Source organism: Choloepus didactylus, chromosome Y (genome assembly GCF_015220235.1).
Source record: "Choloepus didactylus isolate mChoDid1 chromosome Y, mChoDid1.pri, whole genome shotgun sequence".
Lineage (NCBI taxonomy): Eukaryota > Metazoa > Chordata > Mammalia > Pilosa > Megalonychidae > Choloepus > Choloepus didactylus.
In genome coordinates this window covers 4,628,295-4,645,392 of record NC_051335.1, presented here as the reverse complement: position 1 = coordinate 4,645,392, position 17,098 = coordinate 4,628,295, and the positions used below count along the sequence as shown (strand labels likewise).

At 39.0% G+C, this 17,098-nt stretch overlaps 1 protein-coding gene across 3 annotated transcripts in view; it reads left to right on the top strand.

The window, feature by feature from the left end:
* The window catches only part of OCRL (OCRL inositol polyphosphate-5-phosphatase), a 63,938-nt gene that overhangs the window by 18,563 nt on the left and 28,277 nt on the right, over positions 1–17,098 (top strand). For all 3 annotated transcript variants that reach the window (XM_037822792.1, XM_037822791.1, XM_037822790.1), the window contains 4 exons: positions 11,233–11,353; positions 11,438–11,599; positions 15,218–15,319; positions 15,843–15,957. In XM_037822792.1, coding sequence (XP_037678720.1) covers positions 11,233–11,353; positions 11,438–11,599; positions 15,218–15,319; positions 15,843–15,957 — 500 coding nt within the window. The remainder of the gene's footprint in view (positions 1–11,232; positions 11,354–11,437; positions 11,600–15,217; positions 15,320–15,842; positions 15,958–17,098) is intronic.

Below are 17,098 nucleotides of genomic sequence, written 5' to 3'. Positions count from 1 at the left end.
GGTCTTTTACATCTTTGGTTAAGTTGATTCCTAGGTACTTGATTTTTTTAGTTGCTATTGAAAATGGTATCTTTTTCCTGAGTGTCTCTTCAGTTTGTTCATTTCTAGCATATAGAAACATTACGGACTTATGTGCATTAACCTTGTATCCCGCTACTTTGCTAAATTTGTTTATTAGCTCTAGTACTGTATCGTCGATTTCTCAGGGTTTTCCAGCTATAAGATCATATCATCTGCAAACAATGACAGTTTTACTTCTTCTTTTCCAATTTGGATGCCTTTTATTTCTTTGTCTTGCCGGATTGCCCTGGCTAGCACTTCCAGCACAATGTTGAATAACAGTGGTGACAGCGGGCATCCTTGTCTTGTTCCTGATCTTAGAGGGAAGGCTTTCAGTCTCTCACCATTGAGTACTATGCTGGCTGTGGGTTTTTCATATATGCTCTTTATCATGTTGAGGAAGTTTCCCTCAATTCCTGCCTTTTGAAGTGTTTTTATCAAAAATGGATGTTGGATTTTGTCAAATGCTTTTTCAGCATCTATTGAGATGATCAATTGATTTTTCCCTTTCGAGTTTTTAATGTGTTGTAATACATTGATTGTTTTTCTTATGTTGAACCATCCTTGCATGCCTGGAATGAACCCCACTTGGTCATGGTGTATGTTTTTTTTAATGTGTCTTTGGATTCGATTTGCAAGTATTTTGTTGAGGATTTTTGCATCTATATTCATTAGGGAGATTGGCCGGTAGTTTTCCTTTTTTGTAGCATCTTTGCCTGGTTTTGGTATTACATTGATGTTAGCTTCATAAAATGAGTTAGGTAGTATTCCATTTTTTTCAATGTTTTGAAAGAGTTTGAGTAAGATTGGTGTCAGTTCTTTCTGGAAAGTGTGGTAGAATTCCCCTGTGAAGCCATCTGGCCCTGGGCATTTATTTCTGGGAAGATTTTTGATGACTGATTGGATCTCTTTGCTTGTGATGGGTTGGTTGAGGTCTTCTATTTCTTCTCTGGTCAGTCTAGGTTGTTCATATGTTTCCAGGAAATTGTCCATTTCCTCTACATTATCCAGTTTGTTGCCATACAGTTGTTCATAGTATCCTCTTATAATTTTTTTAATTTCTTCAGGATATGCAGTTATGTCACCTTTTTCATTCATTATTTTGTTTATATGGGTCTTCTCTCTTTTTGATTTTGTCAGTCTAGCTACGGGCTTGTCAATCTTGTTGATCTTCTCAAAGAACCAACTTTTGGTGATATTTATCCTCTCTATTGTTTTTTTGTTCTCTATGTCATTTATTTCTGCTTTAATCCTTGTTATTTCTTTTCTTCTACTTGGTTTAGGATTGGTTTGCTGTTCATTTTCTAGCTTCTTCAGTTGATCCATTAGTTCTTTGATTTTGGCTCTTTCTTCCTTTTTAATATATGCGTTTAGTGCTATAAATTTCCGCCTTAGCACTGCTTTTGCTGCATCCCATAGGTTTTGGTATGTTGTGTTCTCATTTTCATTCGTCTCTATATATTTAGCAATTTCTCTTGCTATTTCTTCTTTAACCCACTGATTGTTTAGGAGTGTGTTGTTTAACCTCCAGGTATTTGTGAATTTTCTAAGTCTCTGATGGTTATTGACTTCTAATTGTATTCCATTGTGGTCAGAGAATGTGCTTGGAATAATTTCAATCTTTTTAAATTTATTGAGGCTTGTTTTATGTCCCAGCATATGATCTATTCTGGAGAAAGTTCCATGAGCACTAGAAAAGTATGTGTATCCTGGTGATTTGGGATGTAATGTCCTGTATATGTCTGTTAAATCTAATTCATTTATCAGATTGTTTAGGTTTTCAATTTCCTTATTGGTCTTCTGTCTGGTTGATCTATCTATAGGAGAGAGTGATGTGTTGAAGTCTCCCACAATTATTGTGGAAACATCAATTGCTTCCTTTAGTTTTTCCAGTGTTTCTCTCATGTATTTTGTGGCACCTTGATTGGGTGCATAGACATTTACGATTGTTATTTCTTCTTGCTGAATTGCCCCTTTTATTAGTACGTAGTGGCCTTCTTTGTCTCTCAAAACATCCCTGCATTTGAAGTCTATTTTATCTGAGATTAATATTGCTACACCTGCTTTCTTTTGGCTGTAGCTTGCATGAAATATTTTTTTCCATCCTTTCACTTTCAGTTTCTTTGTGTCCCTGTGTCTAAGATGAGTCTCTTGTATGCAACATATTGATGGTTCATTTTTTTTGATCCATTCTGCGAGTCTATATCCTTTAATTGGGGAGTTTAATCCATTTACATTCAACGTTATAACCGTGAAGGCATTTCTTGAATCAGCCATCTTATCCTTTGGTTTATGTTTGTCATAATTTTTCCCCTCTGTCTATTAATATCCTTTATTGTACCCATACCGAATCTCTTTAGTACTGAACCTTTCTCCAAGTCTCTCTGTCCTTTCTTTGTTTCTCTGTCTGTAGGGCTCCCTTGAGTATCTCCAGTAGGGCAGGTCTCTTGTTAGCAAATTCTCTCAGCATTTGTTTGTCTGTGAAAAATTTAAGCTCTCCCTCAAATTTGAAGGAGAGCTTTGCTGGATAAAGTATTCTTGGCTGAAAATTTTTCTCACTCAGAATTTTAAATATATCATGCCACTGCCTCCTTGCCTCCATGGTGGCTGCTGAGTAGTCACTACTTAGTCTTATGCTGTTTCCTTTGTATGTGGTGAATTGCTTTTCTCTTGCTGCTTTCAGAACTTGCTCCTTCTCTTCTGTGTTTGATAGTGTGATCAGTATATGTCTCGGAGTGGGTTTATTTCGATTTATTCTATTTGGAGTTCGTTGAGCATTTATGATTTGTGTATTTATGTTGTTTAGAAGATTTGGGAAGTTTTCCCCAACAATTTCTTTGAATACTCTTCCTAGACCTTTACCCTTTCCTTCCCCTTCTGGGACACCAATGAGTCTTATATTTGGATGTTTCATATTATCTATCATATCCCTGAGGTCCATTTCAATTTTTTCAATTTTTTTCCCCATTCTTTCTTTTTTCTTTTTTTTTTTTTTTTTTTTTTTTTTTTTTTTTTATTTTTTATTTTTTTATATCATCATTTTATTGAGATATATTCACATACCACGCAGTCATACAAAACAAATTGTACTTTCGATTGTTTACAGTACCATTACATAGTTGTACATTCATCACCTAAATCAATCCCTGACACCTTCATTAGCACACACACAAAAATAACAAGAATAATAATTAGAGTGAAAAAGAGCAATTGAAGTAAAAAAGAACACTGGGTACCTTTGTCTGTTTGTTTGCTTCCCCTACTTTTCTACACATCCATCCATAAACTAGACAAAGTGGAGTTTGGTCCTTATGGCATTCCCAATCCCACTGTCACCCCTCATAAGCTACATTTTTATACAACTGTCTTCGAGATTCATGGGTTCTGGGTTGTAGTTTAATAGTTTCAGGTATCCACCACCAGCTACCCCAATTCTTTAGAACCTAAAAAAGGTTGTCTAAAGTGTGCGTAAGAGTGCCCACCAGAGTGATCTCTCGGCTCGTTTTGGAATCTCTCTGCCACTGAAGCTTATTTCATTTCCTTTCACATCCCCCTTTTGGTCAAGAAGATGTTCTCCATCCCACGATGCCGGGTCTACATTCCTCCCCGGGAGTCATATTCCACGTTGCCAGGGAGATTCACTTCCCTGGGTGTCTGATCCCACGTAGGGGGGAGGGCAGTGATTTCACCTTTCAAGTTGGCTTAGCCAGAGTGAGAGAGGGCCACATCTGAGCAACAAAGAGGCATTCAGGAGGAGACTCTTAGGCACAAATACAGGGAGGCCTAGCCTCTCCTTTGCAGCAACCGTCTTCCCAAGGGTAAACTTATGGTAGAGGGGTCAACCCATCAAACCACCAGTCCCCTATGTCTGTGGTCATGTTAGCAACCATGAAGGTGGGGTAGGCAAATACCCCTGCATTCTCCACAGGCTCCTCAAGGGGGCACTACATCTTTTTTTTTTTTTTCCTTGTTTGTCTTTTTTCTTTTTTTTTTTTTTTTTTTAACTTTCCCTTCTTTTTTAAATCAACTGTATGAAAAAAAAAGTTAAAAAGAAAACAAACATACAATAAAAGAACATTTCAAAGAGACCATAACAAGGGAGTAAGAAAAAGACAACTAACCTAAGATAATTGCTTAACTTCCAACATGTTCCTACTTTACCCCAAGAAAGTTACATAATATAGCAACATTTCAGTGAACTTGTTCCTACTACATCCATCAGAAATTAACAGACCATAGTCATTTCTGGGCATCCCCAGAACGTTAAATAGCTTATCTGTTCTTCTTGGATTATTGTTCCCCCTTCCTTAATTGCTCTCTACTGCTAGTTCCCCTACATTCTACATTATAAACCATTTGTTTTACATTTTTCAAAGTTCACATTAGTGGTAGCATATAATATTTCTCTTTTTGTGCCTGGCTTATTTCACTCAGCATTATGTCTTCAAGGTTCATCCATGTTGTCATATGTTTCACCAGATCGTTCCTTCTTACTGCCGCGTAGTATTCCATCGTGTGTATATACCACATTTTATTTATCCACTCATCTGTTGAAGGACATTTGGGTTGTTTCCATCTCTTGGCAATTGTGAATAATGCTGCTATGAACATTGGCGTGCAGATATCTGTTCGTGTCACTGCTTTCCGATCTTCCGGGTATATACCGAGAAGTGCAATCGCTGGATCGAATGGTAGCTCTATATCTAGTTTTCTAAGGAACTGCCAGACTGACTTCCAGAGTGGCTGAACCATTATACAGTCCCACCAACAATGAATAAGAGTCCCAATTTCTCCACATCCCCTCCAGCATTTGTAGTTTCCTGTTTGTTTAATGGCAGCCATTCTAACCGGTGTTAGATGGTATCTCATTGTGGTCTTAATTTGCATCTCTCTAATAGCTAGTGAAGCTGAACATTTTTTCATGTGTTTCTTGGCCATTTGTAATTCCTCTTCAGAGAACTGTCTTTTCATATCTTTTGCCCATTTTATAATTGGGCTGTCTGTACTATTGTCATTGAGTTGTAGGATTTCTTTGTATATGCAAGATATCAGTCTTTTGTCAGATACATGGTTTCCAAAAATTTTTTCCCATTGAGTTGGCTGCCTCTTTACCTTTTTGAGAAATTCCTTTGAGGTGCAGAAACTTCTAAGCTTGAGGAGTTCCCATTTATCTATTTTCTCTTTTGTTGCTTGTGCTTTGGGTGTAAAGTCTAGGAAGTGGCCTCCTAATACAAGGTCTTGAAGATGTTTTCCTACATTATCTTCTAGGAGTTTTATGGTACTTTCTTTTATATTGAGATCTTTGGTCCATTTTGAGTTAATTTTTGTGTAGGGGGTGAGGTAGGGGTCCTCTTTCATTCTTTTGGATATGGATATCCAACTCTCCCAGCCCCATTTGTTGAAAACACCGTTATGGCTCAGTTCGGTGACTTTGGGGGCCTTATCAAAGATCAGTCGGCCATAGATCTGAGGGTCTATCTCTGAATTCTCAATTCGATTCCATTGATCTATATGTCTATCTTTGTGCCAGTACCATGCTGTTTTGGCAACTGTGGCTTTATAATAAGCTTCAAAGTCAGGGAGTGTAAGTCCTCCCACTTCGTTTTTCTTTTTTAGAGTGTCTTTAGCAATTCGAGGCATCTTCCCTTTCCAAATAAATTTGATAACTAGCTTTTCCAAGTCTGCAAAGTAGGTTGTTGGAATTTTGATTGGGATTGCATTGAATCTGTAGATGAGTTTGGGTAGAATTGACATCTTAATGACATTTAGCCTTCCTATCCATGAACATGGAATATTTTTCCATCTTTTAAGGTCCCCTTCTATTTCTTTTAGTAGAGTTATGTAGTTTTCTTTGTATAGGTCTTTTACATCTTTGGTTAAGTTTATTCCTAGGTACTTGATTTTTTTAGTTGCTATTGAAAATGGTATCTTTTTCTTGAGTGTCTCTTCAGTTTGTTCATTTCTAGCATATAGAAACATTACTGACTTATGTGCATTAATCTTGTATCCTGCTACTTTGCTAAATTTGTTTATTAGCTCTAGTAGGTGTATCGTCGATTTCTCAGGGTTTTCTAGATATAAGATCATATCATCTGCAAACAATGACAGTTTTACTTCTTCTTTTCCAATTTGGATGCCTTTTATTTCTTTGTCTTGCCGGATTGCCCTGGCTAGCACTTCCAGCACAATGTTGAATAACAGTGGTGACAGCGGGCATCCTTGTCTTGTTCCTGATCTTAGAGGGAAGGCTTTCAGTCTCTCACCATTGAGTACTATGCTGGCTGTGGGTTTTTCATATATGCTCTTTATCATGTTGAGGAAGTTTCCTTCAATTCCTACCTTTTGAAGTGTTTTTATCAAAAAGGGATGTTGGATTTTGTCAAATGCTTTTTCAGCATCTATTGAGATGATCAATTGATTTTTCCCTTTCGAGTTTTTAATGTGTTGTAATACATTGATTGTTTTTCTTATGTTGAACCATCCTTGCATGCCTGGAATGAACCCCACTTGGTCATGGTGTATGATTTTTTTAATGTGTCTTTGGATTCGATTTGCAAGTATTTTGTTGAGGATTTTTGCATCTATATTCATTAGGGAGATTGGCCGGTAGTTTTCCTTTTTTGTGGCATCTTTGCCTGGTTTTGGTATTAGATTGATGTTAGCTTCATAAAATGAGTTAGGTAGTGTTCCATTTTCTTCAATGTTTTGAAAGAGTTTGAGTAAGATTGGTGTCAGTTCTTTCTGGAAAGTTTGGTAGAATTCCCCTGTGAAGCCATCTGGCCCTGGGCATTTATTTGTGGGAAGATTTTTGATGACTGATTGGATCTCTTTGCTTGTGATGGGTTGGTTGAGGTCTTCTATTTCTTCTCTGGTCAGTCTAGGTTGTTCATATGTTTCCAGGAAATTGTCCATTTCTTCTACATTATCCAGTTTGTTGCCATACAGTTGTTCATAATATCCTCTTATAATTTTTTTAATTTCTTCAGGATCTGCAGTTATGTTACCTTTTTCATTCATTATTTTGTTTATATGGGTCTTCTCTCTTTTTGATTTTGTCAGTCTAGCTAGGGGCTTGTCAATCTTGTTGATCTTCTCAAAGAACCAACTTTTGGTGATATTTATCCTTTCTATTGTTTTTTTGTTCTCTATGTCATTTATTTCTGCTTTAATCCTTGTTATTTCTTTTCTTGTACTTGGTTTAGGATTGGTTTGCTGTTCATTTTCTAGCTTCTTCAGTTGATCCATTAGTTCTTTGATTTTGGCTCTTTCTTCCTTTTTAATATATGCGTTTAGTGCTATAAATTTCCCCCTTAGCACTGCTTTTGCTGCATCCCATAGGTTTTGGTATGTTGTGTTCTCATTTTCATTCGTCTCTATATATTTAGCAATTTCTCTTGCTATTTCTTCTTTAACCCACTGATTGTTTAGGAGTGTGTTGTTTAACCTCCAGGTATTTGTGAATTTTCTAAGTCTCTGATGGTTATTGACTTCTAATTGTATTCCATTGTGGTCAGAGAATGTGCTTTGAATAATTTCAATCTTTTTAAATTTATTGAGGCTTGTTTTATGTCCCAGCATATGATCTATTCTGGAGAAAGTTCCGTGAGCACTAGAAAAGTATGTGTATCCTGGTGATTTGGGATGTAATGTCCTGTAGATGTCTGTTAAATCTAATTCATTTATCATATTGTTTAGGTTTTCAATTTCCTTATTGGTCTTCTGTCTGGTTGATCTATCTATAGGAGAGAGTGATGTGTTGAAGTCTCCCACAATTATTGTGGAAACATCAATTGCTTCCTTTAGTTTTGCCAATGTTTCTCTCATGTATTTTGTGGCACCTTGATTGGGTGCATAGACATTTACGATTGTTATTTCTTCTTGCTGAATTGCCCCTTTTATTAGTATGTAGTGGCCTTCTTTGTCTCTCAAAACATCCCTGCATTTGAAGTCTATTTTATCTGAGATTAATATTGCTACACCTGCTTCTTTTGGCTGTAGCTTGCATGAAATATTTTTTTCCATCCTTTCACTTTCAGTTTCTTTGTGTCCCTGTGTCTAAGATGAGTCTCTTGTATGCAACATATTGATGGTTCATTTTTTTTGATCCATTCTGCGAATCTATATCTTTTAATTGGGGAGTTTAATCCATTTACATTCAACGTTAAAACCGTGAAGGCATTTCTTGAATTGGCCATCTTATCCTTTGGATTATGTTTGCCATATTTTTCCCTCTCTCTATTAATATCCTTTATTGTACCCATACCGAATCTCTTTAGTACTGAACCTTTCTCCAAGTCTCTCTGTCCTGTCTTTGTTTCTCTGTTTGTAGGGCTCCCTTTAGTATCTCCCGTAGGGCAGGTCTCTTGTTAGCAAATTCTCTCAGCATTTGTTTGTCTGTGAAAAATTTAAGCTCTCCCTCAAATTTGAAGGAGAGCTTTGCTGGATAAAGTATTCTTGGCTGGAAATTCCTCTCACTCAGAATTTTAAATATATCGTGCCACTGCCTTCTTGCCTCCATGGTGGCTGCTGAGTAGTCACTACTTAGTCTTATGCTGTTTCCTTTGTATGTGGTGAATTGCTTTTCTCTTGCTGCTTTCAGAACTTGCTCCTTCTCTTCTATGTTTGACAGTGTGATCAGTATATGTCTCGGAGTGGGTTTTTTTGGATTTATTCTATTTGGAGTTCGCTGAGCATTTATGATTTGTGTATTTATGTTGTTTAGAAGATTTGGGAAGTTTTCCCCAACAATTTCTTTGAATACTCTTCCTAGACCTTTACCCTTTTCTTCCCCTTCTGGGACACCAATGAGTCTTATATTCGGACGTTTCATATTATCTATCATATCCCTGAGGTCCATTTCGAGTTTTTCAATTTTTTTCCCCATTCTTTCTTTTATGCTTTCATTTTCCATTCTGTCATCTTCCAGGTCACTGATTCGTTGTTCAACTTCCTCTAGTCTTGTACTATGAGTGTCCAGAATCTTTTTAATTTGGTCAACAGTTTCTTTAATTTCCATAAGATCATCCATTTTTTTATTTAGTCTTGCAATGTCTTCTTTATGCTCTTCTAGGGTCTTCTTGATTTCCTTCATATCCCGTACTAGGGTCTCATTGTTCATCTTTAGTTCTTTGAGTAGCTGCTCTAGGTGGTGTGTCTCTTCTGGTCTTTTGATTTGGGTGCTTGGGCTTGGGTTATCCATATCGTCTGGTTTTTTCATATGCTTTATAATTTTCTGTTGTTTTTGGCCTCGTGGCATTTGCTGAACTTGATAGGGTTCTTTTAGGGTTTGTAGACCAGTTGAAGTCCTTATCTCTAATTTATCAGATCTACAGCTTCGTGGAGTACACTTTCTCTAACTAACCAGCAGGTGGCGTCTACGAGCCACCTGTTCTCCACAAGCCAGATCTCCCCTGCTTAGCCTTTTTGGTGAGTGGGGGAGTGAGTCTTGTGGGGCCCAATTGGTGTACCAAGCTTGCGTGTGTAGTTGGTGTTGCCTGCCCTGTATGTGGGGCGTGTTTCTGGGCAGTCGGGGAGGGGGGGTGGCCCTAACAATCAAATCTCCCTGATGATCCTAGAGTTTTAAAGCTGCTGCAATAGTCTAATCCTTCAGTTCAGTCCTGCCACAGTTTGTCTCTGCCACTGACCCACAAGTCCTTGGTATTGGCGTATGGCTCCTGAGACTTGCAAGTGGGCCCCTCTTCCAGGCCGTGCACCCTGGGTCCTCTGTTGAGGGATGACTGTGCTATGTCACAGGTGAGTGCCGTCCCCCCAGGGCAGTTCTGGGCTGCTGGGCTGTGTAGGGAGGCTCCCAGTCTGCTGAAATGATGGCTGAATGGGGCTTTGTTAATTCACACTGCTCTACCTTCCCAACTCTGGGACTATCAGCTGAGGTTGCAGGGAAGGCTAATGTCCACACCCAGTTTTGTGGTGTGTCCCTGTTATTTGAAGCACTTCCGTCACACTGTGTTGTCTGGGGCAGTTCTGGGCTATGGGGCTGGCAATGGGCAGGAGTGTTTCCTGTCCACCAGGATGATGGCTGTGGGCGGACACCCCCCTTTTCTTGGGAAGTTGTGGTGTTTAGTGAATTTTCTCAGCCACTGGATTATTGCGTTTTGTCTCAGAGCTCTCCTAGTTCTGCTCTTGACTTGACCTGCCCAAATAGTAAGTCTTTGAAGCTTTCTGTATTGGGCTTCTTAGAGTAATTGTTTTAGAAAAAGAAAAAAGGATTAAAAAAAAAAAACAAAAAAAAAACGGGCCCTCCTCAGAGATCTAATGGGTTATTGAAATGCTAAGAGACAAAGCAACCAGGGCCATTAAGGAAAGGTCCACAGGGCAGAGAGATCAGCTTTTCTTCAGGATTTGCATATGCGCCTCAGGGCCCTTCCCCTTTCTATGTTTACCAGAACTCCAAAAATCCTCCGCTTTTATTTTGGAGTTTTTCGTGTTGTTTTTCTTCTATGCCTGTCTCCTCTCTGCTGGGCTGGCTGCTCTCAGATTCTCTGGTGTCTGGTCTCAGTCTATCTATGGTTGGAGTCTGTATCAGTAGAATGAGTTTCCGATAAGAGCAGCCACTGCAGTTCTCCCTTCTCCTTCCCGGAGCTGACAGCCCCTCCTCCCCCGGGACTGAGCCTGGCAGGGAGGGGCGCGGGTCCCCTGGCCGCAAAAACTTACAGATTTCGCTGATCTCAGCAGTTCCACGTTTTCATGAGTGTTGTATAAAGTATGCCCAAAGTCAGATTGCTCTGTGGTGTCCAGTCCACGCAGTTCCTGGCTTTCTACCTACTTTCCTGGAGGAGTAACTAAAACATACAGCTCACCAGTCTGCCATCTTGCCCCGCCTCTCGAAATGGGAAGATTTTTAATAGTATCTACCTCATGGGGTTTTGTGACAGTGAAGTAAGATAATAATATAACCCCTTTCTGTCAGCCAGCCATTATGCTAAGTCTTCAGTAAACGTTAGCTATTTTATTCCAGTTCCAGCCAGATTAATGTAGCCTGTTGTTCTAGTTAATCTGCCAGTGCTTTAGGGACATGTGCTTTTTTCCCCCAGTCCAAATTATTACTACTCTTCTGTTACTCTTCTGTTTAGTAATGCCAGTGACCAAATGGTCAGCCCTGTCTACCCAGGATATCTTTTTTCCCCCTTTGATTTGGGATTCTGTGTCCTTCAGGGCTTCTTGGATTTGAGGAGAATTTTTCATCTATGAATTTGGACAAGAAAATAAATTCACAAAACCAGCCTATGGAGAGTCATCGAGAACCTCCGCCCCCACTCCCTTCAGTGACTAGAATGTAAGTCCTATGGCAGAAACATATTTCTGATAAGGAGACTTTTATATTTTAGGCAATTTTACTTTTAAATTCTTCATTTGCCAGGCCTCCGCTTGAAAAAGAAGCTACTAACAAGGAGCAGCCCAAGGTGACCAACACCATGAGGAAGCTCTTTGTACCTAATACCCAATCTGGGCATAGGGAGGGTCTCATCAAACATGTCCTGGCAAAGCGTGAGAAAGAGTATGTCAACATTCAGACTTTCAGGTTAGTCTCTTCTATTTGCTGAATCTAAGAAGTTAGTAGGTATAGTAGGAAATGGCCTTTTATTATCTAAGTTAAATTTTAAAAAAAAGCATAATAAAAAGGAATGATGATCTTGATTCAAGCTCCTATGTCTATGCTGATCAATATCATACCCAGAATAATGCAGAGGTAACAGTTGCCCTTGAGTTTTCTAACTACCATATCTGCTCATGTTTCTTTCTACTCTTAGAGAACCAAATCAAACTCACTGTACTAGAGAATTGTCCCTTAGCACATTCTTTAAGCAAGCATGTTGATCTATCGGGTCTGCTGAATTTTTCTCCAGCTAATAATAGAAAATTAAAGTCCACCATCACCACAAGGTCTTAACTTACTTTCATAAGTGAACTAAAGAAAATTTCACCCACTATCTTCTTTTGATTGAGAAGTCTGTAGTGGACTCTTTCCAGTGCTGTTCTCTATATTATTTTTCATTTCACCTTTTGTTGTTATCTTCCTTTGTGGTCCCTTTGTGTGTATGTGTATGTGTGTATGTCTGTGTGTCTGTGTTTGGGGGTGGGTGGGTGTATATTGTAGTGTGGTGTTGGGGATTGGATCATGCCCCCCTTAAAAAGCATGTTTAGTTCCCAACCCCTGGTCCAGTGGATGTGAACCCATTTGTTAATAGGACCTTGAAAGATGTTTTGAGGTCCTATTAGTTATGGTGTGCCAAACTGAATGAGTGTAGACCTCAGTCCAATATGGCTGAAGTCCTTATAAGCAAAGGCAGTTTTACATGGAAGAGAAGCTATGGGGAGCAGCTGGAAGCTGAAAGTCAGTGGAATCCCAGAAGGGAAAAGAGAAGACACCACTATGTGTATTACCATGTGACAGAAAAGCCACAGAATCCCAAAGATTGCTGACCAGCCAGAAGATACCAACCCTGGGAGAAAGCAAGCCTGCTAGCCTCTGAAACCATCAGCCAATAAATTCCTGTCTTTAAGCCAACCCATTGTATGGTATTTGTAATAGTAGCTAGGAAACTATAACAGTTTTTGGTAGCAGAAAGTGGAGTGCTGCTATTACAAACACCTAAAAATGTGGAAACAGCTTTGGAATTGAGTAATAGGTAGATGCTGGAAGAATTGTGAGATGCTTGATAGAAAAAGCCTAGATTGCTTCAAAGAGGCTGTTGGTAGAAATAATGACGCTAAAGGTACTTCCGAAGAGACCAGAGAAGGAAATGATGAATGTTTTTGGAAACTGGAGGTAAGGTGATCCTTGTTATAAAGTGCAAAGAACTTGGTAAAATTGTCTTCAGATGTCAGATTGAACGGAGAACTTGGATATTAGGCTGAGCAGATTTCCTAGTGTGGAAGAGACATCCTGGCTTCTTGCAACTTAACAGTAAAATGTGAGAGGAAAGGAGTAAACTGAGAATTAAACTCTTAAGCACAGAAAACAGCAATTGATGATTTGGAAAATTCTCAGCCTATCCAGATAGTGTGCTCTGTGACTAGGGCCAGAAGCGGCTCTATCAGGAACCTCCCTGAGCTTTTGGTAAGTGACTCCCCATAGAACAGGGTTCCATGTGAGGGTTTAAATAAACAACCCTTTGCTAAAGAGGGTGTGGCTGAGGATGGATCCAGTCAGCCATTTCAGTGGAAGTCAGGATTGGAAATGCAATATCCAAGAAGGCTCTTTGAAAAGTTCTATTTTCTGATGGTTTGGACCCACTGAAACTGTGTGTAAAACCAAGATTTTTGCAAAATTTGTGTGAGCAGAACCACTGCCAGCCTGGACTGAAAGGGACAGGGAAGGGATGAATTAAAGGAAGAATGACTTCAAGGACCAAACCATGAGGCTAAATTGTAAACTGAAAAGAAGTCCTCTGGTCAAGAGAGTGGGTCCACCCATGTATATGGAAAGGGCTGGTCTGCCCCTGTGCATGGAGGAGGCAGGCCTTGCACCCCATTATTCAGGGAGAGTGCTACCATCCCAGTGCTTGAAGAGGGTGGGCCTACACTCCAGTGTTCTGGGAGAGCACAGCCACTGTACAAGGGCTTAGAAGGGGTGGAGCTGCTGCTCCATCAGGCCCAGAGGAAAAAACATTAACCCACAGGTGACTCTCAGACTTTGAAATCTAATCGGAGTTTGCCCTGCTGGGTTTTGAACTTGGATGGGACCCATGACCCCTGTTTTCCTTCCAGTTTCTCCCTTTTGGAAATGGAATGTATAGCCTATGTCTGACCCTCCATTGTGTATTGGAGTCAGATAACTTGTTTTCTAGGTTTCATAGGTTCATCAAGCAAAGGAATTTTGCCCCAGAATGGACCATACCCATAACTGATTTTGACAAGACTTTTACTTAACATTGTTACTGAAATGACTTAAGGCTTTTGGGATGTTGTGATGGGATGAATGTATTTTGTATGTTGGAAGAGCACATCTTTTGGGGGTCCAGAAGATGGACTGTTGGGGATTGAATCATGTCCCACATTAAAGTCATGTTCAGGTCCCAATCCCTGGTCCTGTGGGTGTGAACCCATTTGTAATTAGGACCTCTGAAGATATTATAAGGTCCTATTAGTGAAAGTGTGCCCAAACTGAATGAAGGTAAGCTTCATTCCAATATGGCTGAAGTCCTTAAAAGCAAAGGAAATTGGACACAGAAGACAAGTCATGGGGAGCAGCCAGAAGCTGGAAGTCAGTGGAACCCAGTAGAGAAAGGTGAAGACACCACCATGTGCATTGCAATGTGGCAGAAAAGCCGCAGAACCCCACAGAACCCTAAAGATTTCTGCCCAGCCAGAAGATACTGACCCCTGGAGGAAGCAAACCTTTTAGCTTCTGAAGCCTTGAGTCAATAAATTTCTGGTGTTAAGCCAACCCATTGTGTGGTATTTGTAATAGCAGCTAGTAAATGAAAACAAGTGGTATGATGTGGCATGTATCCCTGATGTGCAAATCAACAGCACCTTTCTTTGTTATTCATAAATGGCATGTGCCCTTCTACTAAGATTCTGGTCCCATCTGCTCTCCTATCATGCTTCATTATTCCAGGTCAATCGTAACTATATCCCTATGCTAAAACCTCCATTTCCTCATATTCCCCATGTTGCTTCTATTTGCGTTTAAACAATTAAGATGGTCATGAGTTTTATTTTCTGCTTTCCCCCTTCATACTATATCTGCCTCATCAGACTTTACTACACAAATGTCCTTGTAATCCTTTGGGAGGTGAGTTTTTGGATTCAACTATAGCTGTCTATAGAACAGTTATCCATATTAGACTAGCTGCCAGCAAGAAGGTGACTCTTTCCCATCCACAGGCTATCACTTCAAATATGAATTTGGATGGGGTTTAATTGAAAGGAAATGTGGTAGAGCAATTAACTTTGTGTTTCTAAATAGATTTTGGTTCCTTTCAGTAGGTTCACTTATTGTAAAATTTAGGGGAAATAAGCCTACTGCCTTTGTGTTTGAGATGCAAGAAGTTTTTATGTGTGTGGCAAAACATTTTGAGAAAGCATGTAGCTTTTTGTGAACATACTCTTGTATAGAAGCGACAAGAGAGACCTAAATTTTAGTTCATACTTGAACTTTGTTTTCAAATTACTTTTTGGTCTTGTGTATTAGGTTTTTTGTTGGAACTTGGAATGTGAATGGTCAGTCTCCAGATAGCGGGTTAAAACCTTGGCTGAACTGTGATCCCCATCCTCCTGATATCTACTGCATTGGGTAAAGAACACTTCTGAAATTTTCTTTTGGAATATGTTTGGTGTTAGTTTATATGACATTTTGCCATCCTTCCTTTCTTTAAAAGCTATTTGGTAAAACCCTACTGTAAACCATATGTGAGAGTTAACTTGTGGGTCAAATTTGTGAGATCAGAAAGGAACAAATAGTTAAAATGATATAAGAAAGCATCTAGTCCTCTCAAAATCCGTAGAAAGCTATAGTCTTTCTATAGTCAAGCTAACAGTGACTATTCCGAGGATACAAGAGCAAAGCTCTGCTGTTATCCCTTGTGGGGGTGGAGTTGTTTATTTTTTCATAGCCTATGAATATACTGGTTGGGAGCCTTTAGAAAAGAAAGTTACTTGTCCTTACTGGTCACTTCGATGAACAGAGTGGTTCTGTAAAATTTATCTCCCCTAGCACTCAATCTTTTTTTTAATCTAATTTTTCAGAATATGGGACAGGAAGTAGTCAGAGATAACTGTGGAAACTGTAAGGATCTTAGATCTTCTTCTTCTCTCAGATTCCAAGAACTGGACTTGAGCACAGAGGCCTTTTTCTACTTCGAATCCATGAAAGAACAAGAGTGGTCTATGGCCGTGGAGAGGGATCTGCATTCCAAAGCCACATATAAGAAAGTAAGCTGCCTTTAATTATCTTCTTTAGTAGATGACTCACTAGAATACTAGCAGTTATTCCATTATCTATAACTTGTTCCAACAGAGCCGTTTAATTGAATACTTCCCCATGTGTAATGCTGGGATAGGGCAGACTAATCCTTTATACCTGTTTCCTATAAAAAAATTGTCTAAGCTTTCTCATCTTATATTTTTTGGGTTGGGTAGCTTGTAAGAGAAAATAATTTCATGGTTCTTATATCAATAATTATCTCAGAAGTGTTGCATATAAGGTGACTAATTTGTGCAGTAAAACTTTAAGATCAGAATTGTTCACTGACATGGTCAGAATTGGATGCTTTGCAGAATAGGAGTACAGAGTACTTGGGTTCATGGGGTATGCTTTGGAACCAGACCAAGAATACAAGTGTTGTGGAAGTTAAATGATTTCTAAAATTGGTTGTAAGTCAAGAGGAGTAGAATTGACTTTAGCAAGGTGGTCCAGTTTGTAAGTCTTTAGAAGGCATGTGGTAGAGGTGTTTAGTTACCAGGAGAGTTATTTTAATTACAGGGCATCCATACTAAGCCTTTGAAAGGAGTAATCTGTCTGAGTAATTTTTGTCTGCATCTTTTAAGAGTTTATGTAGGTAATACTCCTGAAAGTGATATTCCTCCCATATAGGTCCCTGACTGATAGATATTTCAGACATATTTCTAGCTCTACTTCATAGATTAAAAATAATCAGAGTAAAAAGGATTGCCATTTTATAGTTTTAAATTGCTTAGACAGAAAATTGAAAATGAGAAACTAGGAAGAAGAGTGGTGGGAACAAGCTGGGATAGAGGCTTTATCTTTATTAATTAAACTTTTAATGCTGCCTACTTCTGGTAGGCTAAAAAGTGATTAAAATAATGGATCTAGACCTGAGTGTACTTGTTGTCCCTGAAGACATTTAACTCTTATTGGTCAGAGTTAGATTAGAGCTTTCCCAGAGAAATTTTATGTCCCCTTTTATGGGACCCACTGGGAAATTAGAGGATACAGATTCAGATTTGGGCATTGTTATGTCTTCTTGGTAGAAAATTATTTGTGGAAAGTTGGTTTGATATGTGGTAAAGAGTGGGATTTATATTAACCTTTTATAACTCCCCATAACTCATA